At 38.9% G+C, this 25,548-nt stretch overlaps 2 protein-coding genes across 3 annotated transcripts in view; one reads left to right on the top strand and one right to left on the bottom strand.

Annotated features, from left to right (window-relative positions):
- The window catches only part of FAM162A (family with sequence similarity 162 member A), a 38,056-nt gene extending 15,922 nt beyond the window's left edge, over positions 1 to 22,134 (bottom strand). Inside the window, exon 1 of the mRNA XM_061193161.1 lies at positions 21,975 to 22,134. Coding sequence (XP_061049144.1) covers positions 21,975 to 22,008 — 34 coding nt within the window. The 5' untranslated portion in view covers positions 22,009 to 22,134. The remainder of the gene's footprint in view (positions 1 to 21,974) is intronic.
- Positions 22,135 to 23,085: 951 nt separating this feature from the next.
- MIX23 (mitochondrial matrix import factor 23) overlaps positions 23,086 to 25,548 on the top strand; it is a 22,282-nt gene continuing 19,819 nt past the window's right edge. The window contains exons 1-2 of one of the 2 annotated variants that reach the window (XM_061193158.1): positions 23,136 to 23,187; positions 23,990 to 24,197. Coding sequence is in view for 1 of the 2 variants with exons in the window: in XM_061193157.1 (XP_061049140.1) it covers positions 23,137 to 23,187 (51 nt within the window). In the remaining variant the exon portion in view is untranslated. Of the gene's footprint in view, positions 23,188 to 23,989; positions 24,198 to 25,548 lie in introns of both variants that reach the window. The other variant, XM_061193157.1, reaches the window with a different exon arrangement.

Below are 25,548 nucleotides of genomic sequence, written 5' to 3'. Positions count from 1 at the left end.
CATGCACACAACATAGAAGTACCTCAATATACAAGGAGAATATTAACAGATATAAAAGGAGAAATCAACAGTAACACAATAACAGTAAGGGACTTTAACGCCCCACTTACATCACTGGACAGATCATCCAGACAGAAAATCAATAAGGAAACACAGATCTTAAATGACACATTAGACCAAATGGAATTACTTGTTACATATAGAGCATTCCATCTGAAACTAGCAGAATACATACTCTTCTCAAGTGGACATGAAACATTCTCCAGGATAGATCACATGTTGGGCCACAATGCAAGCCTCAGTAAATTTAAGAAAATTGAAATCATATCAAGCATCTTTTCCGACCACAACACTATGAGACTAGAAATCAACTACAAGAAAAAAACTACAAAAAACACAAACACATGAAGGCTAAACAATATGCTACTAAACAACCAATGGATCACTGAAGAAATCAAAGAGGAAATCAAAAAAATACCTAGAGACAAATGAAAATGAAAACACAACAATTCAAAACCTATGGGATTCAGCAAAAGCAGTTCTAAGAGGGAAGTTTATAGCAATATAAGCTTTCCTCAGGAAACAAGAAAAATCTCAAATAAACAGCCTAACCTTACACCTAAAGCAACTACAGAAAGAAGACCAAACAAAGCCCAAAGTTAGTAGAAAGAAAGAAATCATAAAGATCAGAGCAGAAACAAATGAAATAGAACCAAAAAAACAACAGCAAAGATCAATGAAACTAAAAGCTGATTCTTTGAAAAGATAAACAAAATTGATAAACCTTTAGCCAGACTCATCAAGAAAAAAAAAAGGAGAGGGCTTAAATTAATAAAATTAGAAATGAAAAAGGAGAAGTTACAACTGAATCCACAGAAATACAAAGGATCATAAGAGACTACTACAAGCAACTATATGCCAATAAAATGGACAACCTAGAAGAAATGGACAAATTCTTAGAAAGGTACAGTCTCCTAAGACTAAACCAGGAAGAAATAGAAAATATGAACAGACCAATCACAAGTACTGAAATTGAAACTGTGATTTAAAAATTCCAACAAACGAAAAGTCCAGGACCAGATGGCTTCACAGGCAAATTCTATCAAACATTTAGAGAAGAGTTAACACCTATTCTTCTGAAACTATTCCAAAAAATTGCAGAGGAAGGAACACTCCCAAACTCATTCTATAAGGCCACCATCACCCTGATACCAAAAACACACAAAGGTATCACACAAAAAAGAAAATTACAGGCCAATATCCCTGATGAACATACATGCAAAAATCCTCAACAAATACCACCAAACCGAATCCAACAATACATTAAAAGGATCATATGCCATGTTCAAATGGGATTTATCCCAGGGATGCAAGGATTTTTCAATATCCACAAATCAATCAGTGTGATACACCACATTAACAAACTGAAGAATAAAAACTATATGATCATCTCTATAGATGCAGAAAAAGCTTTCGACAAAATTCAACACCAGTTTACGATAAAAACTCTCCAGAAAGTGGGCATAGAGGGAACCTACCTCAACATAATAAAGGCCATATACGACAAACCCACAGGAAACATCATACCCAACAGTGAAAAGCTGCAAGCATTCCCTCTAAGATCAGGAACAAGGCAAGGATGTCCACTCTAGCTACTTTTATTCAACATAGTTTTGGAAGTCCTAGCCACAGCAATCAGAGAAGAAAAAGAAATAAAAGGAATTCAAATTGGAAGGAAGAAATAAAATTGTCACTGTTTGCAGATGATAAGATACTATACATAGAAAATCCTAAAGATGCTACCAGAAAACTGCTAGAGCTCATCAATGAATTTGGTAAAGTTGCAGGATACAAAATTAATACACAGAAATCTGTTGCATTTCTATAGACTAACAATGAAAGAGAAATTAAGGAAACAATCTCATTTACCACTGTATCAAAAAGAATAAAATACCTAGGAATAAACCTACCTAAGGAGGCAAAAGACCTATACTCCAAAAATTATAAAGCACCCATGAAAAAAATCAAAGATGACACAAACAGATGGAAGGATATACCACGTTCTTGGATTGGAAGAATCAATGTTGTCAAAATGTCTATAGTACCCAAGGCAATCTAAAGATTCAACGCAATCCGTTTCAAATTACCAATGGCATTTTTCACAGAACTAGAACAAAAAATTTTTAAATTTGTATGGAAACACAAAAGACCCCAAATAGCCAAAGCAATCTTAAGAAAGAAAAATGGAGCTGGAGGAATCAGGTTCCCTGACTTCAGACTGTACTACAAAGTTACAGTAATTAAGACAATATGGTACTGGCATAAAAACAGAAATATAGATCAAGGAACAGGACAGAAAGCCCAGAAATAAACCCATGCACCTATGGTCAATTAATCTATGACAGAGGAGGCAAGAATATACAACGGAGAAAAGACAGTCTCTTCAATAAGTGGTGCTGGGACAGCTACATGTAAAAGAATGAAATGAGAACATTCCCTAACACCATACACAAAAATAAACTCAAAATAGATTAAAAACCTAAATGTAAAACTGGATACTATAGAACTCTTAGAGGAAAACATAGGCAGAACACTCTTTGACATAAATCGCAGCAACATCTTTTTGGATTCACCTCCTAGAGTAATGAAAATAAAAACAATAATAAACAAATGGGACCTAATTAAACTTATAAGCTTTGCACAGCAAAGGAAACCATAAACAAAATGAAAAGACAACCCACAGAACGGGAGAAAATATCTGCAAACAATGCAACCGACAAGCGATTAATCTCCAAAATATACAAATAGCTCATGCAGCTCAATACAGTAAGTTCCCTACATACGAACGAGTTCCATTCCAAGAGCGCATTCGTAAGTCCAATTTGTTTGTAAGTCCAACAAAGTTAGCCTAGATACCCAACTAACACAATTGGCTATATAGTACTGTACTGTAAAAGGTTTATAATACTTTTCATACAAATAATACATAAAAAACAAACACAAAAAATAAAGAAATCATTTTTAATCTCACAGTACAGTACCTTGAAAAGTAGAGTAGTACAGTACAACAGCTGGCATACACGGGCTGGCATCAAGTGAAAAGGCAAGAAGACTTACTGACTAGAGGAGGGAGAGGAGGTGGGAGATGGTAGAGCTGAAGGGTCATCAGCAATAGGAGACAGGGCAAGCTGCAATTTCACTCACGCCTGACATTGATGGCACAGGTTCTGGTTCCTTGCTGGATTCAATTCTATCTACCCTCTTGAAAAAACGATCCAGTGATGTCTGGGTAGTAGCTCTTCTTTTCTTGTCATAGATGGCACAGTAGCACTGCACTGCATTCTGAACAGCTGCTGCAACCTTTCTGTACCATTCTATGTTCGGGTCCTATGCCTCCTCAAATAAAGAAAATCCCCTTGTCATTTCCTGCATCATGAATCTCTTCGGTTCTTCAGTTACTTCTTCTTCCTCTTGTCTCTCTTCGTACTTTCTCTCGCCCTCCAATTCCATCAGGTCTTCATTACTAAGCGCCTCGTGTTGCATAGCAAGGAGTTCAATGAAGTCATTCTCTTGCAGATCTAGCTTGAAATAAAGATACTGTACTACTGTACTCTATACAGTACTGTACAGTACACAAAAGCACAACCACTTGTACAGGATGCACGCACATGACAATGAATGCCAGACACATGAAGTAACTTACATGACTGTACATGCGAACGCACGTTTGTATCTTTGAAAGCTCGCAACTTGAAGTTTCGTATGTAGGGGACTTACTGTACCAGAAAAACAAACAACCCAATCAAAAACTGGGCAGAAGACCTAAATAGACATTTCTCCAAGAAGACATACAGATGGCCAAAAAGCACATAAAAAGATGCTCAACATAGCTAATTATTAGAGAAATGCAAATCCAAACTCCAATGAGGTATCACCTCACACCAGTCAGAATGGCCATCATCAAAAAGTCTACAAACAATAAATGCTGGAGAGGGTATGGAGAAAAGGGAAGCCTCCTACACTGCTGGTGGGAATGTAAATTGGTACAGCCACTATGGAGAAAGGTATGGAGGTTCCTTTAAAAAGTAAAAATAGAGCTACCGTGTGATCCACATATCCCACTTCTGGGCATATACAGAGAAAAACCACAATTTGAAAAGATACATGCATCCCAATGTTCAATGCAGCACCATTTACAATAGCCAACACATGGAAGAAACCTAAATGTCCAATGACAGATGAATGGATAAAGAAGAAGTGGTATATATACACAATGGAACATTAGCCATAAAAAAAAATGAAATAATGCCGTTTGCTACAACATGGCTGGACCTAGAGATTATCATACTATGCGAAGTAAGTCAAACAGAGAAAGACAAATATCATATGATATCACTTAGATGTGGAATGTAAAGAAATGATACCAACGAACTTATTTACGAAACAGGAATAGCATCACAGACTTAGAAAACAAACTTATGGTTACGAAAGGGGAAAGGTGGAGGGGAGGGATAAATTAGGAGTTTGGGATTAACATATACACACTACTATATATAAAATAGATAATCAACAAGGACCTACTGTATAGCACAAGGAACTCTCCTCAATATTCTGTAATAACCTAAATGGGAAAAGAATCTGATAAAGAACAGATGTATGTATATGTATAACTGAATCATTTTGCTGTATACCTGAAACCAACACAACATTGTAAATCAACTATACTCCAATATAGAATTAAAAAATTTTAAATATACTAAATAAAAAATAAAGTGTACAATTCAGTATTTCTCTATATACACAAAGTTATGTACTGATCACTACTACAGTATTTAATTCCACAAGATTTTCATCATTCCAGAAAGAAACTCTGAATCCATTAGCAGTCACTCCCTATTTCTTCCTCCCTCCAGCCCTAGAAAAGCACTAATCTGTTTTCTGTCTCTATTGATTTGCATATTCTGGACATTTTATATAAATGAAATCACACAATATGTGGCCTTTTAAACTGGCTTCTTTCACTTAGCATGTTTTCAAAGTTTGTCCATGTTGTAGCATTTATCAGTACTTGATTTTTAAAAATTATTTATTTGTTTATTTATTTATTTATTTATTTGGCTGTGTCTGGTCTTAGTTGCCGCATGTGGTGTCTTCATTGCAGCATGCAGGATCTTTCATTGTGGCGTATGTGCTTCTCTCTGGCTGTGGCGCACAGGCTCTAGAGTACACAGGCTCAGTAGTTGCGGGGCATAGGCTTAGTTGCCCCATGGCATATGGGATCTTAGTTCCCCGACCAGGGATTGAACCCACGTTCCCTGCATCGGAAGGCGGATTCTTAACCACTGGACCACCAGGGAAGTCCTCAGTACTTGATTTTTTTAACTGACAAATTTTATCCCATTTCATGGATATCCAAAATTTTGTTTACACATTAGTCAGTTGATGGACATTTAAGTGGTTTTCACTTTTTGGCTATTATGAATAACGCTGATACGGACATTTGTGTACAAGTTTTTGAGTGAACATCTATTTTCATTTCTTTGGGGCATATACTAAGAGGTGAAAGTACTGGGTCATATGGCAACTCCACAGAATTACTTGTTTGAGAAACTTCCAGACTCTTTTCCAAGTGTTTACATTTTACATTTCCATCAGCAATGTATGAGGGGTCCAATCTCTCTACATCCTGCCTTGTTTTTTTGTTGTTGTTAATTAAAAAGCCACCCTAGTGGGTATGACATGGTAGCTCACTGTGGTCGTAGAGAAGCGAAATTTGCCACCCCAAAATGTCTTCTTTGGCATGTGGATTATTTAGCTGAAAATAATCAAGGCCCAGAAGACTCAGGAAGAAACTTTAACCTTCCCCTAATTTCCTAAAAAAAAATTTAGATAGAGGGTCTATTCCAGGAAGAGAGCTATCATCAGAGATATCTGTAAAGAATATGGGCTAAGTGTGGTGGTGGAAACAGCCTGGACATCAGAGTCCACCCTGTGTCCCATTGTCTCTGCATGGCCCAGCAAACATTTATTTACCAAACATTTGCTATTCCATCTCCATGTCAATCGCCTTCCTCCCCTTTGAAGTCTCAAACCCCTACTTCCAACATCCTCTTTGTCTTTACCTGAAGATGGTATTTAAGGTGAGGGTTTCAGCCATTTCAGCAAATTACTCAGTTTTCCGGGGTCTCTCTCATGTATACATGTTAGTTAATGCCAACTCATTATGTCTCATGTCAACTTAATTAGACCAGCCACAAGAACCGAGAAGGGTAGAGGAAAATTTCTTCCTTCCCAACATAGTCTTGATTTGCATTTCCCTACTGGGTAAAGAGGATGAGGATATTTTCACATGTTTACTGGCTCTTTGTATATCTTCTCTGGAGAAATGTTCACTCAGCTTCTTTGTTCATTTCTTAACTTGGTTGTCTTTTTGTTATTGGGTTATAAGCATTCTTATATATTCTAGATACAAGTTCCTTGTCTGATATACGATTTGTAAGTATTTTCTCCATTTCGCAGGTTGTCTTTTCATGATGTTGATGACATCCTTTATTTTTTTAAAATATTTATTTATTTATTTTTGACCGTGCTGGTTCTTGTTGCAGCACGTGGGCTTAGTTGCAGCATGTGGATTTCTTAGTTGTGGCATGCATGTGGGATCTAGTTCCCCGACCAGGCATGGAACCTGGGCCCCCTGCATTGGGAGCATGGAGTCTTACCCACTGGACCACCAGGGAAGTCCTGATGATGTCCCTTATTTATTTATTTTTATAAATTTATTGATTGATTGATTTTTGGCTGTGCTGGGTCTTCGTTGCTGCGTGCAGGCTTTCCTAGTTGCGACAAGCAGGGGTTACTCTTCGTTGCGGTGTGCAGGCTTCTCGTTGCGGTGGCTTCTCTTGTTGCAGAGCACGGGCTCTAGGCACGCGGGCTTCAGTAGTTGCAGCACGCAGGCTCAGTAGTTGTGGCTCATGGGCTCTAGAGCGCAGGCTCAGTAGCTGTGGTGCATGGGCTTAGTTGCTCCACGGCATGTGGGATCTCCCCAGACCAGGGCTTGAACCCGTGTCCCCCGCATTGGCAGGTGGATTGTTAACCACTGTGCCACTAGGGAAGTCCCTGATGATGTCCTTTAAATATATAAATTTTTAATTTTGATGAAGTCCAACTTATCCATTTTTTCTTCTGTTGCTTGAGCTTTTGGTGTCATATACAAGGTTACAAAGGTTTACTCCTATGTTATCTTCTAAGAACGTTACAGTTTTAGCTTTAACATTTAGGTCTGTCATTCATTTTCAGTTAATATTGGTATATTATGTGTGGAAGGAATCCAACTTCATTTTTTTGCATATGGATATCCAATTCTCCCAGCATCATTTGTTGAAAAGACTATTTTTTCCCCTGTTGAATTGTTTTGACATAGTATAGAAAATCGTTTGTCCATAAATATGAGGGTTTATTTCCAGACTCTCAATTCTATTTCCAATGCTCTGTATTCCCCAATATTCTTTGTTGTGTTTTGCCACAGAAGTCTATGTTAGCTTAGTAGTCCACTAATAACTGGACAGAGACTTCCTTAAATGCCTTGCACCAATAAGTTTGCCAGCCTTTGCTGGAGGGCTATGTGTGCATTTGGCGGCATGCTCTGGGGTGGGTGAGAAAGAAGCTGTTTGCATTGTATTAGCTCTGAGTCAGGTTAAAAAAAAAAACGGCAAGCCCTGTGAGTGAGCATTTCCATGGAACTGCCACACAGGCCAAACAGTAACAGTCCTCTGGGGCTAGGGGTTTGGGGGAGCTCCAAATCCATTCTGCCTTCTTCAGTGTCTGCTAGGTTTTTAGAGCTACTGCAATTTTGAGGTATTAGTTTTCAAGGCTACTGTGAAGCCAAGAGGAGACAGGAATCAGTTAAAACTCCATTAGCCTTGCTGCTCTTACCATGAGTAAGTCATTTTCTTCGACAAATGCTACACAGACTGTCACAAGCCTCTGGTTATTTCCTAGAGTTCTGAAAAAGTTGATTTTAAGACTTTATGGTAATGTTTTCATCGCTTTTTATAGGAGTGAATTTTCAGAGGTCCTAACTCAGACATACCTTAAGTTAGAACCTCTACTTGTATCAAGATTTGTGGTTGTCTGCAGACTGATTTCTTTCATAAAAGGCCTCATTTATTTCAGTTTTCTAGGCAGGTAGTCCCAGAAAGCTTTGCCTGGGTCTGAGTAACCACACCACCAGTGCCACCTAGTGACAGTAAGTATACACTGTAAGAAAAGTAGATAAATTATAACTGATCTCGGCTTGTTTTAAACGTACAATAGGTAATGTAGTATTTACTTCACCAGGGCTGATTTGAGGGTTAAATGGAAAACAAGTGTGAGAGCATTTGGCAAGATGCTTGAAACACAGCAGGCACTCTAAGCGTTAAGTTTGTTTCTTGAAACATTACTTAAAGCACTAATCCTCAAAACATTTCCAGAGCACTTCAATTTTACCCCTAAGGTGGTCAGAATTTCTGATCAAGGTAATTTTATACAGTTATCAGGGCATGAAGAAATTCTACGAACCTCTTCAAAAGTTTTCCATAGCTCTAAGGATTAAAACAATTATTCAATGCTGTGACTCTCAAACTTCAGTATGCATCAGAACCACCTGAATGGCTTGTTAAAATGCAAATCACTAGGCACACCTACCTCCAGTTTTGGAATCAACAATTCTGGGTTGAAGGTTGGGAATTTGCATTTCTAACAAGATCTTAGGGGAAGCTGCTACTGCTGGTTTGAAACTAAACTTTGAGAACCACTGTGTTTTGGGTTTCTAAAAAAAAAAACTGTGGTAAAATACATGTAACACAAAATTTACCATTCTAACCATTTTTAAGTGTACAGGGCTGTGGCATTAAGTACATTCACATTGTTGTGCCACCATCACCACCATCCATCTCGACTTTTTCATCTTCCCCAGAGAACCACTGGTTTAATGTGACCTATAAATCCCCATCTCACACCATCCCGTCCCATTGCCTTCTGACAGGTGCTGAGACAGAAAGCAACAAAGTTAACTGGCAGTGAGCTCTACTGCCTAAAGAGGAAACAGAAAAAGAATCAATAATTATCTCCTTAGGTACTGTCCTTCCCCATCCCTCTTAACTAGAACAGAGGCAGTTTAGGAGAATAAAAGACAAGTTGCCTCTCAGCTCAGTTCGGGTAATAATGATAAAGCAAAAATGTTACCCTGTACACCTACTTACTGTCAGTCACACAAATGCACGTTTGGAGATATTTATTCATTCAACAAATAATACTTGTCAGGTATTGTTCCAGGCAGTATAAAAAACAGATAAAAATCTATGCCAGCTGAACTTACATTCTACTAGAGGAAGGGGGAAAAAAAAAAAATATATATATATATATACACACACATATATAGATAGTAAATTCCAGAGAGAAAAAATAAACAATGGCGAGTCAAAGTGTTTCTGTGCTTGGAATGTGGTGTGTGTGTGAAATTTTAGATAGGGAAGTAGAAGTTCTCTTTGAGAATGCTACTTTTGAAGGAAGTGAGGGGGCTAGTATGCAGGTATCTGGTGGAAGGGTATTTCAATCAGAAACAACAGTAAGTGCAAAGGCCCTAAGGGACACAAAGAGGAGGCAAGCATGGCTAGAACAGAGGAATAATGAAAAGAGAAGTAGTACTTGAGGTCACAGACATACCTGGGGGTGGAGGTGAAGAATAGGGACTTAAAGGCATGAGAGGTTTACCTAGATCAGAAAATATCTCCCAACTGTTTCTTACTACAACTTCATACTGGAGGCCAGGAATTTGTACCTCCTTAAGGTATAAATGGTTATTAAAACACAAACAAACATGATATTATACACATTAGAAATAACAGACCATTGTAAAAAATAATTTAAAAACCTGACATCACTAAAAAATATATATATATGAAGTCTTGATGTGATTTCGGTCTTTATTTTGCAATTACAAAAAAAATTAAAGCATAAAAAAGTTTTAGTATCATTATTAAGACCAGTTTTCTAACTCAAAGAGATAGAATATATTGTCCCAGACATCCAAGCCAAAAATTTTCCATCCTCTGGTGGATCACAATTAAAAACAAACAAAAAAACCAAAAGAAAAACAGCCCTTAAAGGGCTGTTAAACCCAGAGGGTTAAACCCTCTGGCTACACCTGCAGCCTGTCCCTGGCTGACCAGTTCTGTGTCCCCAAAGCCTTAGCAAGAAGTCAAGATGAAGCCTCACTGTGCCCGTAAGGCTCTGACTGGCAAATGGCTAGTTAATCTTAAGAGTAGAAGTCCTTAAGCTCTAGTATGCAACAGAATCACCCAAAGGACTCGTAACACACACTAGTGGACCCCATTTCCAGAGGTTCTGATTCAGTAAGTATAGGTGGAGCCTGAGAATTTGCATTTCCAACAGTTTCCCAGGTGATGCCAGTACTGTTGGTCTGGGGGCTCACAATTTGTAAATCTGTGCCTTAGGGTTATTACTGCTGGCTGGAGGCTCTAGTGGGTCAGTCTCGAGGCTGATTCAAGTACTGCCTTCTGCCCTGTTGTCCCTTCCTTCCCATTCTTTCCAACCCATGATGGACAGTGCAGAGTGGTGGGGATGCTTTTTTTCTCAGCATCATTCAAGACTCTCCTGGAGATAACCATCAGTGACGTTACCTGGAACATGACCAATCTCTGGGAACCAGTGATGATAAATGAAGGTTCAATGAATGTTGGTGAAGAGGCTTTTAGAAGATTATCTAAGTTAGTGTTTCTTAACCTGTGTGAAGATCATCTGCCAGGTTTGTTGCACGTATGTTGCTAGTTATGAAGTCTGCCAATGATCTGCTTAAAAATAAAATCATGGCATTTGTCAAAACCCCTAAAACTACATCACAGAGAGCTTTAATATATGCAAATTTTAAAATATCAACCAGGATGTTGGATGATTCCCAGGATGGAAAGCAGACTGTGACAAATGTATCTAATTGTATTAGAAATGTGTGATCTAATCTTATAACCTTCAAGGTGGGGAAAAAAGGAGCTGACTTAAGTAACTTTGGAAAGTATTGTTTTGACTGGAAACAGTAAGACTAAAGACAAAGAGAAATGTACTGTAGTTGGCAAATTTGTTTCTTACAGGAGTATTGGTTAACAATTCTGAAACTACTTTATAAGTATATACTAGGATTGAACAAGTAAGTAACTAAATGGTAGATAATGAGAGCCAGGTTTCTCATTGTCAAAGAAAGAAGTTCCAAAAGCAAGGGTGGAAGGCTAGAATGAATGTGGTGCTGGGTCAGAGTCAGAAAACTCAGTATGAGCACCTTTAGTTTTCTATATATACATGTGTGTATACATAGAGAGATGATATGAGACAGAGACATAATTATGTGTATACGCATGGTTTAGTATACACACATGTATTTTCCAGCTCTACCCACTGGGAAGGCCTGGAATCAGTGACACTTGAGTAGCAACAAGCACACGCATTGCCAGATCCTGGTGTCTAAATACCATTATCCAATGAAAGGAACCAGGGCTCCTTGGAGAAAACTGGCTGATTCTATGTTGGGGCAGAGAAAATACACGATGAGTCTGGAATATCCATCCTGTAGTGCCAGAAAGTAAGGAAGTGTCCAAAAAACAAAATGATGAGGGCCTGTAAAGGGACAAAGAAGCTGATCGGATAAAGCCTAAACTGGAATAATTTGAGCAACAAAATAAATAAGAGTAATAGATTATAACAAGGTAAAAAATATGAGTCCATCAATAAAAAATAATATAAGTCCAGTAATAAATCATGTGGATATTATATACTGTCTAATATGACATGATGAGAAGGGCACTTTACCTCTGTGCTATTTATTCTTCCCCCAAACCCATAACCCTAGTCTTACCATGAGAAAGCATCAAACAAAACCTAATTGAGGGACATCCTACAAAATATCTGACCAGTATTCCTCAAAATTGTCAAGATCATGAAAATCAAAGAATATGAAACCATCACAGATCAGCAAAGACTAAGGAGACATGACAACTAAATGCAATGTGGTATCCTGGATTGGATCCTGGAACACAAAATGGACATCAGTAGAATAACTGGAGAGAACTAAATGAAGTTTGTCCTTGAGTTGATAGCAAAGTATCAATGTTAATTTCTTAGTATTGACAAATGTACTGTGGGTTATGTAAGACGATAACGTTAGAGTTAACTGGGTGAGGGGTACACAGAACTCTGTACTATCGTTGCGACTTTTCTGTAAATTAAAATTATTCTAAATAAGAATATTTTTAAACATGTGTATTAATTACATCTTATTTTTTTTTACTTTATACATAGTTTATTAAATTTTTATATTTACTTGATATTTAATATTTTAAAAATTGGAGAGGATTTGACGTTATCTCTATAAAAATGTCACTCTCAGTCATTTGTACTCCAATATGTTTTTGTAATGGGATAGAAAAGGAAAGAAATGGGGTATAGTAGGAAATGTGCCCAATTCAGGGCAGGCCAACGATGTGCAGGTGAAGGTCATCTGCCTAGTGCACCTTGGTGGAAATGAGATGAGAAAATTACACATGATACGTATCTTGTTACACCTTGCTATTCTCAAATGTTGTTGCCATCACCTGTGAGCTTGTTAGAAATGCAGACTTTCAGCTCCCACCCCAGACCTACAGAATTTGAATCTGTATTTTTAATGAGATATCCAACTGATTCATATGAACATTAGATTTCAAGAATCAAATAGCCACATTCATTCAATAGCTGATGAGTACACACTGTGTGCCAGACACAGGAAAACCAATACCACACACTCTGAAGTCTAGAACAGTGCTATTCGGCCTCAGCTGGGAGCTTCCTGGAAATGCTAATTCTCAGACCCCACCCCAAACCTTCTGAATCTCCTGGGGTGAGGACTAGAAAAATGTTTTTACAAGCCCTTCACATGATGCTTATGCATACTAAAGTTTGAGAAGCACTACTCTAAAAAGATGGACTTCGAACTCTGTATACTGGAATCACCACAGAAAAACAAAAACCCAACACACAGGGCCATCCCAGACCAATTAAATCCCAATTTCTGTGACGAGGGCTCTGGCATTAGTATTTTTTAGAAAGATTTTCTAAGTGATTCTAATTGCTGCCATGTTTGAGAATTGCTGCTTTTTAACACAATCAGCTAGAGTCCCTGTTGAACATAGGCTACATGAATGACCAGGGCACACCTGCAGAGCTAAATACCTATGTCTCTGGCTGCATTCAAAATCCCTCTTTTCGATGAAATAATGCCACTTGCAGCAATATGGATCGACTTAGAGATTATCATATTAAGTGAAGTAAATCAGACAAAGAAAGACAAATATCATATTAAATCACTTATATGTGGAATCTAAAAAATGATACAAATGAATATATTCACAAAACAGAAACAGACTCACAGACATAGAAAACAAACTTAGGGTTACAAAGGAAAAAGGGTGGAGAAGGGATAAATCAGGAGTTTGGGATTAACAGATACACACTATTATATATAAAATAGAGAAATAGCAAGGACCTACTGTATAGCACAGGGAACTATATTCAATATCTTGTAATAACCTACAATGGAAAAGAATATGAAAAAGAATATAAATATGTACAATTGAATCACTTTGCTGTATACCTGAAACTAACACATTGTAAATCAACCATAAATCAATAAAAAAAAAAATGCTCTTATAAAAGATGAGTTATTAAAATTTCATTGTGGAAATAAACATGTTCTTATTCCAAAATTAGGTTACTTCCTGCAAAATATTACTCCTTACCTTATGTATTTTCTAAACAATTTTTCAGTACTTTATTTTAAATATGACATGTTTTGCTATAAAGGTCTGATACACTGGTCTATTCCTATAATCTATCCTATAAGTAAGATTCTAATGAGATTTAAGAAGATCTGCTTTTGTCTGTATTTAAGGTTATATTTTACTGTCTCATTTCAGAACTCTGACCAAAATTTTTGCTCAAGATGTTGATCTTTAATATTGCTCTTGAATAGTCTACCTACAGAAAAAAAAAAAAATCCCTCTTTTCAACAGCAATTCACTGAAAAGGAGCTCTGCTTTATTTCTAACTTCTGCATATCAATATGTAACTCATTACACTGAAAGTTTGGAATCCCTGTGGAGTATTAAAATATCCCCAGCTTTCAGATTTTACAGAGCATGCAGTCTCTAATACACTTCTCAGTTACTTGATGACATGCAGTGTGAACTGTTCTACAGCTCACCCTCCATGTTCTCATCCTCATCCTCTGTGGAAAAGGCTTTATTTCACATCCCTCCTCCACAGCAGCTGGAGGCCCCCATGGGTAAACAGCCACTATCTCATTATCTCACGATGAATGACCAGAGCTACAGAGCTGACCCAAGCACACGGCTGTGAGACTCTCAGCCCAACCACCTTACTCTTTTCCTAGCATTCCAGAAGGCCAGGAGCTACCATGATCCTGGCTGGGAGAAGCACCTTGTTTATGGGGCAACAAGATTCCTTTTTCATGTCCCATGGAAAGATTTTTTGATCTAAATACTTAGGCGGTATTCATGCTAGCCCACAAATGCCTATTTAATCCTTCTAGAATTGAAATAGGGTACTGCTTGTCCTGAAATGTTTGCTGTGATAGGAAAAAGCAAGTCTGAATAAGGAACTTTGAAAGTCTGTTTTGTGAATCAGAGTCAATTTTAAGTCTCAGGAGGAAAAAACTAAATGTATGCTTATCCTGAGGATGGCAAGGTTCCTACACATAGGCTATCTAGTCAATTCTGTATTTTATAGTTATGATGAAATCATATGTCAAATGTTTGTAGCTGCTCAGTAAACCTACTAGAAAGAAGAATAAGTTAGGGCAATTATGTCATTACGGAAGCTGGAGCTCTTATTCCCACCCAGAGCTCATTTAGAATAGAAAACCACTGATTTGCTTTCTACATTGAGAAGCTGGGTGGGAATGCCCTAAAGGCTGACCACAACAAAACAAATGAACAAACCTGAAACATTAACTTGCTCTGAGCTTTTTCAGCGATGAGACCTGAACAGCTTGACTGCAACTGCAGACTCCTGTCTGCAACTATTCTGAAAAGGGATGGATTTCTTCTGGCTTCAAACAATGATTTGCCCTGCTCTTGTATGTGACACAGAATTCTCCATCTGCCTGCCAGGCAACCAGTGCTCACAAGCCTAACTGCCTTGCTAACACCGTTGCTGATGCTCTAGGGTTGAGAATTTAAGTGATGATACTGGCCTAACGCACTCTGGCTCTGAGAGTTGTGCCTATCCATGCTCCCCCACAGTGAGAGCCTTTTGTCTGCCATACCCCAAAAAGATTTTGGGAAACAGGCAGAGCAGTTTTGAGCAGGAAAGTAACACTAACCATGGTGGCTATGGCAGATAAATCTGGGTGCAGAATGCAGGGAAGGCTAGGGGTGGGGGAGAAGTAGGGTAAAGGGAGCAGAAGTGGGTAGACATAAATGTGGAAACCTCCTTTTAAGTGGTGTCACAACACTGTAGAGTTCAAGTGGGTTGTGCAAAGGAAAGAGGACAGTTATAGGTCTTAACGCAGAGGAACTAACAGATGTGAAAAATTCTAGGAAGGAAAAATGGGCAAGACACACTGACATTATGAGCTTTTGTGGTCTGGCTAGAACCCTAACTACCATTTGCAACATTGTTTCTATGGGAAAAAAATCTTAAGAGTTCTAAAAATAGATTTATAAATAAACCTTTGGAATCTGGCCAGTTTTTTTAAGTTGGGGTGGGGGAGTGGGCTCTATGGAAAGAAAAGTATCCATGTATCTGGTGGCCAAACTTCAGTGATATGGGGCCACTCCTTGGTGATCTTTCTTCCGCCCATCATTCCAGCCCACTCCCAACAGTGGCTATTTGAAACTCTCTCTGCCTTAGCTGTTGACCTAAATAGGTTTTGTGACAGAAACAGATTCCCTACCTCTCCATCTGTTTTCTCATCCATCCCTGCAGGCTTGGAAGAACACTAGTCCTTCCTTCACTCTGAACCACTCCATCTGTGACCCTTCTTGCTGAGAGATGTTGTACCAAAATTCCCATAAACTCTAGATCCTTCCTTTCCACTGCCTTTTTCCTGCCAAACATTGCCTCTCCACTCTTAAAACAAACGAAAAACCTTTTAACTTATAAAAGTTAACACTTGCTCATAACAGAAAATTTGGGAAACTAAAAAAACACATGAAGAAAAACAAAAGCATCCATAATCACACCATCTGGGGATAACAATTTGGTGTATTTCTTCCCAGACTTTTTCCTATACTTATACACAACATATACATTTTCCAAAATCAGATAATTCCATATCTTGCTTATGTCACACTTTTCCAAGATTAATTAAAAAATACTTTTGATACCTGTATAACATCAAATGGATATAACCTGAATTTAATCATTCCCTATGGCTGGATTTATTTCCCATTTTTCACTATTACAAATAATATTTCAATGAATAGTTTTCTACATAAATCTTTAATGGCATTTCTGGTTATTTTCTTATATAGAATCCTCGTAGTGGAGGGCTAAAGGATATGATGGTTAAAGGACATGAACCCTTTTAAGATTTATTTTTCTTCTTTAATATTTTAATTTTATTGGAGTATAGTTGATTTACAATGTTGTGTTAGTTTCAGGTGTACAGCAAAATGATTCAGTTATACATATACATATACACATTCTTTTTTAGATTCTTTTCTCATATAGGTTATCACAGAATATTGGGTAGAGTTCTCTGTGCTATCCAGTAGGTCCTTGCTGGTTATCTATCTTATATATAGTAATGTGTGTGTGTTCATCCCAAGCTCCTGATTTATCCCTCCCCACCATATTTCCCTTTGGTAATCATAAGTTTATTGTCAATATCTATAAGTCTGCTTCTGTTTTGTAAATAAGTTCATTTGTATCTTTTACAAATTAGTTTCCACATATGAGTGATATCATATGATATTTGCCTTTCTCTCTCTGACTTACTTCACTTAGTATGATAATCTCTAGGTCCAACCTTAAGATTCTTAAAATATATAACAAACTGCTTTCCAGAAAGGCTGAATCAATTTACACATCTACGGGTAGTTGATGAGAATTCCTGACTTATTACACCACAGTGGTACTGAGGGTCCACTATCTCAAACAAAACATTCACTTGTTCTCAACAGCTCCTATAAATAAAATACTACCTCCTTCCTTTCATAGTTCAAGTGACTGAATAAGTGGCATGTATTTACTACCTTGACCCCATCGCCCACACGTTAACTACAATGTTTCTTCCCCCACTCATTTTACTAAAATGGCTGTAAATTAGTGATCCCTTTCTAGTCATATGAATATGTCTTTTAGAATCTTTTCATTAGCTCATCTGACTCTCCTCTTCCCATCTTTGTGGCCATTTGACTCTAATGATCTCATCCTTCTACAAGGACTCAGTCCTCCCTTACATTACACCACCACGTTTTCTCCCTTCATCTCTGATCTCTGTGATCTACCTTCTTTAATATCCTCTGCCACTTCCTATTGCTTACACTATGTCAGGCCTCCAAGGTTCAGTTTTTGCCTCTGTCCCGCACTGCTCAGGGAGGACTCCTCCATTCTGTTTTAATAATCAGCTCTACACTGATGGCTCCCATATATTTCCCTAACTTTACCCCTCCTTTGTCCTCAGGTCTGTGACTGAGGTTCCATCCTCACCTATAACTCAATGCCACCTCCCACTCAATAGTACACCATCCTCTCTGCCAAACCAGTAAGCCTTCCCAACTTTCTTATTTCTGACAATGGGGTAGCACTCCTTCAGCCCTCCATGCTCAAAAACTTCAGTCTTTACGTCTTCCTTAAATTACTCTGTCTGAAAGTCATACTAATAGTTTCTTCAAAATACTTCCTAGATACATTCCCTTTTTGTCATTCCCATCATCACTTCACCTACGGATTACTGTAATATTTTCATAGGTAGCAGGTATTCATGCTGAATGCAGCGACCATGTTAATTTTCCAAAAATATTTTTTAATGACTTCTTCTTGAAGGTTTCCTTTTTGTCCAAATTCATCTGGTTCAAACCCTCAAAGGCCAAACCGCATCTCCTATTAGTACCTCCTGAAATCCAAGATAATCCTCTCTCCCTACTGCCCTTTCTCCCCCCACACCCTCTGCAGACTCATTACTGCCCCCACCTTTGCTCGTGTCACTCTCCCATCCCTTCTGTTTCAATGGAACCTTCAGTAGATAATCTTAACTTACACTACTTTTCCTTTCTCTGAATTCTTTTTTTTTTTCCCAAAGGGAAAAATGCGTTTTATTTAATGACCAAGTATACCAGTACAGACACATACATTTATATATATGCATACCTATGTGTGTGTACATATATATGACTAAAACAATATTTACTCTTACCATTTGGGATGAATTGTAAAATTTTCTGTTCTATGTACTTTCATTAAAAAAAAACGGGGATTGCAACTTGAGTCAACGCTAAGAAAATGAGGATGAAGTGGTAAAAATATTTAAGGTCAGATTACGCTCTCAGAGGCTACATGGTTTAGGGAAAAGAACTCTCAATCTCTGAATTCTTAAAGCCAGTGGTATGCTGGCTCTTGGGAGGGGGTTGGTGGGGAAAAGCCCTGATTTGTAGTGTTTGCCAATAACCCTCACCATGGCAGATCTCAAGCTACCAGTGTAACATGACTACCTGTGAAACTGGAAAGAGATATGCACAAAGCCAGGAGGAACCAGCTTCAGGACACCAGAGCAGCATTTAAAATCTGTTCTGCAATCTAGAACTTAACATATACTGTCTTGTATAAGCTCTCCAGGTATATTATATAGGTCTGCTTATTCATTGCAATAAACTTTAGCCCTAGGAAGAGTGGCAGTCCACTCATTCCAGAGGTTTCATAGTGAACAGGGCACAAAGTGTTTGCTCAGTAAAAACCTGTTGGCAAGACCTGGAGGGAGTGATAAGCAAAGCCAAAGACTGGAGGCATAAAACAGTAAAAATGGGCATGTACTCATTTAGGGCTGATTAGTAAGAACAAACAAAAAGTACAATGAAGGAGCAGAATGTAGTAGAAATAAAATCAGAATGGGAACCAGGAGATATTCCCAGCTTTGTAATTGTGTGACCCTTAGCAAGTCAATTTCCTTCTTGGGCCTTAAGTTTCCTCATCTGTAAACTTAGGGTACTACATGACTACATGACTTTTAAGTTATCCATTGATTCTAATGCTCTAGGATGTGGGTAAAACTGACAAGGAGGCTGCCCATGGCCCACTGCACTGATAAAATAACAATAATAAATTCATTTTAAAATCTGCTGTTAAGTCAAAGGAGTTTAGGGCAGTAAATCTTTTCTGAAGGTGTGAAGAAACATTCTTGTAAGACCATTCCATTCCTTTGATCTAATAATTATTATATAGAAAGTAATAATTATAAAAAAAACAATTATTTTATTAAAAAATAATAAAATATTAAAAACCATTATTCCAAAAAGTATCTATTGCCTATCTATTATGAGCTGGACACTGGTAAGTGCTGAAGATTTAGTAAAAACAAAACAGACCCCATCTTTACCCTCATGGAACCCACAGTAGTGTGGGTCAATAGCCATTTAGCTCCAAATCATCATAAAAGTGCTTTTTAGCTTAGCACAGATTGCTCTGAGTAATGGATGCAAGCTATGGATCCTCTCTTCCCCAAACAGGCATATAATCATAAAAACGTGAATGCAATTTCAGAGGTTCACAGGACCTCTCATCTGTGAAGGGGTCCAAGAACCAAAAGTTAACAACCCTGACCTATTTCTACAGGTACATCTACAAAACAGTAAACAAATTCAAGATCGTAAAAGCCTACATTCTGTTTGTTAAGGGAGTATAGTAAAGATTTCCAACAGAAACAATTAAAAATAAGGGTCCTTCATTTAAAGGATTAAGCCTTGGCTTTTTGAAATTTCATTCACCTAAAGTATCTTCTTCCAAATAATATTCTGGATAAATGAAGTATGCCTAGATTATGTTTCTATCTGATCTACCATTCCTTTAGTAAAGTTGCCAGTTAAATCGCTCTTACTTGAAAACTATTTGCATATGAATGACTGCTTCCATTTCACAAGTAAATCTGCATTTCATGACTCTTCCATTTCACACCAAAGAGACCCTATTAGCTATGACAAATACATGTACACATATATCTGAACAAGCAGTCTGAACAAAGCAAGGAGCACAAGTTCCAGAATTAGAGGGCACTGACTCATCTCCTGACTCTAACATTTTATGGCGGATCAACCTGGGACAACTCATCTAACCCTCGGACCCATGTTTATTCATCTTGTAAAATGGAGAGGGGACGGTAAGACTTACCTAAGAGGGCTACTATGAGAAATCAATCAAGTAAAACAATGTAGGTCAAAGTATTTAGAAATAAAATGGGCAAAAGTGGGTGAAGGAGCAAATTGCTTGAAGTTGCTCACAAAACATCAGACATTCATAGATCCTTTGGGAAGAGTTTCTCATATAACATCCTTAGTGGATCTATCTGGAGTAAAATAAATTGTTGTTAAACTGCTCAAGGAATTTTGTTTTGACTGAGTGCCCAATGGTAAAGTTCTTAAACGTCAAAAGTTTGGAGAGAGGCTTTGGAATCCTTATAGTGCATAAATATATTCTCAAGGCAAGAAGATGAACTACTTACAAACACTCAGTCTTGGTTCTGTAGTCAAAGTCCCTTTTACAGGGTTTTTTTTTACAGAGCAATGATTCTTTCACTTACCTTGCTGAAAAGGTTAACAGGATGTGTACAAAAGATTTTAGGGGAATTAGTTCATCTAAACTGAACAAATCAATGAAATCAATCTCTTTTAGCAGAAAGGGTACTTGTTTTAAAGGAAGTAAATAATATTCAGCATGAGACATGTTTTCCAGTCCATTCTCCACTGAAATGCAAAATAAGAGATGTCAAGGATAACTTCTTTTTTTTTACATTATTTCATTTACATTTACAATGTACATTTGCATTATCTCAATAGTCAAGTTTAGGGCGATTCTTCTTGTAAAATCTGAATTAAACAACGTTTTGGTACCAAGGAATCAATCATTACACCTTATCAAAGTTCATAAAGGTAACCAAAAGTGTGATTTGCCCTGGTGCCTAGAAAACAGCCAAGAGGCAAGCACTCTGATTTCTCAGCCCCTACTAAGCAAAGGCTCTACTGGTTCCCCAAGAAGGCAAATTAAACTCTGACTCCAAATAGTCATTACACAAATGTCTACAAGGGAAACAAACCACAGATCCTGCATTTACATAACACTTTCCTCCAAGAAATTCAAAGCACTTTATTGTAGAATTATTTAAAAGAAATGTACCCCCCCCCGCCATTTTAGGAAAACAATTATTGTTATTCTGGGAGATCATACATCCCTTGCCTAATCAGATACCAAATAGGTAGGAAACTCTAGACTCGAAGTTTTCTCTGAGAGATAAACTCTAGAGATGCTGGGGGTGGGAGTGGCGGGGAGGGGGAGGCTCAAGACTCGTGGAAAGCTGAATGAATCAGGCAATGGGGTAGTTTTAGGGATGGAGGTCCATTAAGAACTGAGCTCACAGGGGCTGGGGGTCGGAAAAGTGATCCAGGAGCAAAAGGGCTCGTTAAGTTGGTGGCAGCTGGGTGGATGCAGAGCCAGGTGCGAGGGTCACTCTCGGCTAGCCCACAGTGTCTTGCTTACCAGTTGCTCGCTCACCCCTTGCTCTCTCCCCCTATTACTACCCTGCGGTTGGATTCCGAACTACCTGAGGGGAAAGCGTAATGGAACAGAGCAACTACCATGCCTGAGAAGGCTGCAGGCTTCCTCCACCCACAGCGGCCGAGCTGGCTTCCCGCCCACCCCCTGCCCGGCCCGCGTCTCACCAGCCGCCAGGCGCAGGCCGCGGAGGCTCCCCATGGCCGCCTACTCCGCCGACCAACACAGTGCCCCAAGGCCGGCGGTGGCGCGGGTAAGCTCAAGGTCGCCTAGCGCCGCGAACGGAGGACCCCGAGCAGGACTCTGGGGCGGGGCTTGTGGGAGGTGAGGGCAGAGCGAACGGGTCATGCGTGACGCCCGGGCGATGGGCGGGGCCTGCTAAAAGCGAGGAGCGTGTGGGTCGTGCTTGGCGCTCAGACTGTGCGGGAAGCGTGCCCTGCCCAGCCCCACCTCTGTTGGCGCCGCGTCTTGGAGGCGGCCCTAAAAGTGCTCTATTGGAGTCTTGGTTTCGAGGGCCTTTGCAATGTCCTTCTCTGCACCTAAGAAAGTATCCGTTTAAAATAGAAGAAAAGTAATGTGCTTACCGTAGGACTTTTGTGACCGGTAGACCCCGAAATCACACTGCCTAGATAAACCAGTATTTCAGTACACTTTTTTCAGTATTTTCAATGAATGTGTACATGCCTTTTTCAAAACTGCGTAATTGGGTTCTTAGTGACCAGTGGCCTTCATCTCTTGGTTGGCTTTGGGAGTATCTCTCAGGCTACCTGAGAAATTCACATGTATGCTTCCTATGTTGTTTTCTATTTGCCTATTTTTATAAAACTAAACATTTTATTATTTCCACACCTAAACACCTTATTCAACCCTTACCCCCCACTGCCATCAATGTCTTTTCTTGACATTTCTTGGTGGGCGCAAATGCTTAAAGAACAAAAGCCCCTCTGCTCAAGGGTCGGGATGGGAGGGTTAAGAAAAACCTCACTTCTGCTTGAGAGTTCCTCCTCGAACCACCTGGTTGGTGCGACCAGGAAACTGTTTCCCTTTTTGTTAAGTAAATGGGATTGGAGTAAAACGATCCCTTCAAGTTCTGACATTCTTCGATCTATGCACCTGGGCCAGTTCCAGGAGGCCATGTTAAAGGCACAGGAGTGAAAAGAAGGATAGCAGCGTTACGGGTTTCCATGTGGGCGAGGCTAAGGGGAAAAGACAAACCTTGAGCTCAGCTTTCTTGCTGAGATTCCTCTCAATATTTTTTGTTAGGCGGTGCCGCGGACACCTTTGCTTCGCGGTGATTGGCTCGCGGCGGGGGCCTCGTGGTTGTCCAATATGGCGGCGCCCAGTGGCGGTGTGAGCTGTGAGGAGTTCGCCGAGTTCCAGGTGATGGGGTTTTCCTCACGCGGCAGGCGTGCCCTTCTTTTTGTCCCCGGACCCTGTTCCCTACTCTGGCCTGGGAGGGAGTGCGGACCAGTTGTGGCAAAAGAGGATATTTCAAAACTCCTTTTTCGAGCCATTGGAGGTCATGGGGGCGCGGGCTTGGCCTTAGGGAGCGAGGCTGCTGCCTTGGGGTCATGGCTCTCCCTGCGCCTCCCAGGCCTTGAGTAACTGCACCCAGAAACTCCAGTGGTTCCTCGGTGGCAAAGCCGAGTCCGGCCGGGTGGGTAAGGATTGCAACAACCATTTAGCCATTCTCTGAACTCAGTTCTTAGTCTCTGTCATTCCCCTCCTGTTTTAAGCTGAGTATTTATAGGAGAGAAGAAAGTGAAGGAAAGCTTATTTGCTTGATAAAACAGAACAAAAACATTGTACGAGTTTCACTGTTTTGATGGGTCAGAACGTTTGGAGGCTTGAAGGGTCGATTAATCCTAGTACCTGCGCTGGTGCTCTGCCTTCCCAACCATTAGAGAAAATGTAACATTTAAGAAAAAGGTTATGTCTTTTATATATTCAAACACCAGAGGTCTAGGGCTGATTATTAACCCACGAATTAAAGAACAGGGGGTCTGGATTTTGACGAAGTTGCTATGAAAGTTATCTGTTCCAATGTAAGCATAAGTGCTGCTGTCTTGATAAGAGTGTGGAATTTAAAAATAATGAAAAATGTATTTTCTAAAGATAATGAAAAATCATTTCACGTATCACTGACCTCTGTAGTAAGCTTTGTGCTTGCATCCGTTTTTAGGGAGTGATATTCTTGAAGATAATCTCAACAGATTGAATTATTTGACAAACATCATTTGGTCAAAGAAGTTTCTGTGGAGTCTTTCCAGCATTATATACACCCTTTTCACCACTTCAGCTGCGCAGATTAGATCAACACAACAGCAGCAGACTTCAAATGTGATCAAAGTGCCTAACAAATACAAATATTTGTAAAAATCTTAAATAAGGTAGAAAAAAGACTGTTGGATTCTAAGGTTAACCAGCCCATTTGTGGTCTTGGTCTTGTCACATTAGTCCTGTGATTTAACTTGGGTTAATGAGCTCAGATAATTGAGCAATGATAGCCTTATCTGAAAGAACCCTGGTTAGGGAGTTGGATGTTCTGGGTTCTAGTACTACTTCTGCCATTAACAGCTTTGGAACCTTGAGCTAATCACCTGACCCCTTCCATAATTAACTGTTGAATCTGTAAAATAAGATTATGTTAAAAAAAAACATTTAAAATGGTTTCCATCTCTATAATTATTTAAATCTCTAAAACCAAATTTCAAAGGATCTCTTTGAGCTGTTGAAACATCCAACAGTGCTTAAAGAACACTTTCATTTTCTTTTGGAAGGTCAGATGAGATGTTGTAAGTGGGGCAAAAGCTAAACTGTCTTGCAGAACCATTTTATTCACAGAGATAATGTAAATTAAAAAGTCATAAAATGAATCTCATTAGTGAAACCTGGAGAAGTTTTTAGATTGTTTCTCTAGGACTTTTCCAAATGTGTGGTTTATAATGGAGAATACCCTGGGTTAAAAGTCAGAAGATCAGGTTTTCCAGAGCTGGCCTTGGCATATCATTTAACCTCATTGTGAATGAGTATAAGAACATTTGCCCCTACTGCTTCAGAGGCATACAAATGTAAAAAAAAAATGTATTTGAAAATGTAAAATTTTAGTATAACATTTACATTTAAATGAATTTTGTAAAATTATAAACTAGTTAACTGGCACACTCACAAATTATTAATCAAAGTTTATGTTTTTTAGAGCTATGAAACCATTACATTTTGTATGTAGGTACCTTATATGTGAAAAGCACTGCACTGAATACTGTGGAAGAGAAACAGAAAATTGTGTACTTTTTATTATAAAGATTTAGGTACTTTTTCCCCAGAATTTTATCATGAAGATGTTCAAACACTGTAGAAAGTTCAAAGAATTTTACAATGAATACTCATGTACCCACTGTGTAGGTTCTACAGTGATTCACTGTATTTACTAAATCACATACCATCCTTCAATCTATCCATCAATCCACCTTTTTTATTTTTAATTTTTGATGCATTTCAAAGTAAGTTGCTACCTCATCACTGTGTCCTCATATGACTTCTTTGTGCACACAGAGGGAGAGAGATCTCTGGTTTCTCTTCCTCTTACAATGACACCAGTTCTATGGGATTAGTGTCCCACCCTTATGACCTCATTTAACCTTAATTACCTCCCTAAAGGCCCTGTCTCCAAAAACAGTCACACTGGGTGTTAGGGCTTCAACGTACGAAATTGGGGGCAGGAGGGGGGCCGAGAGGGGA

Source organism: Eubalaena glacialis, chromosome 6 (genome assembly GCF_028564815.1).
Source record: "Eubalaena glacialis isolate mEubGla1 chromosome 6, mEubGla1.1.hap2.+ XY, whole genome shotgun sequence".
In the NCBI taxonomy this organism is placed as follows: domain Eukaryota; kingdom Metazoa; phylum Chordata; class Mammalia; order Artiodactyla; family Balaenidae; genus Eubalaena; species Eubalaena glacialis.
This window is presented reverse-complemented; position numbering and strand designations above follow the sequence as displayed.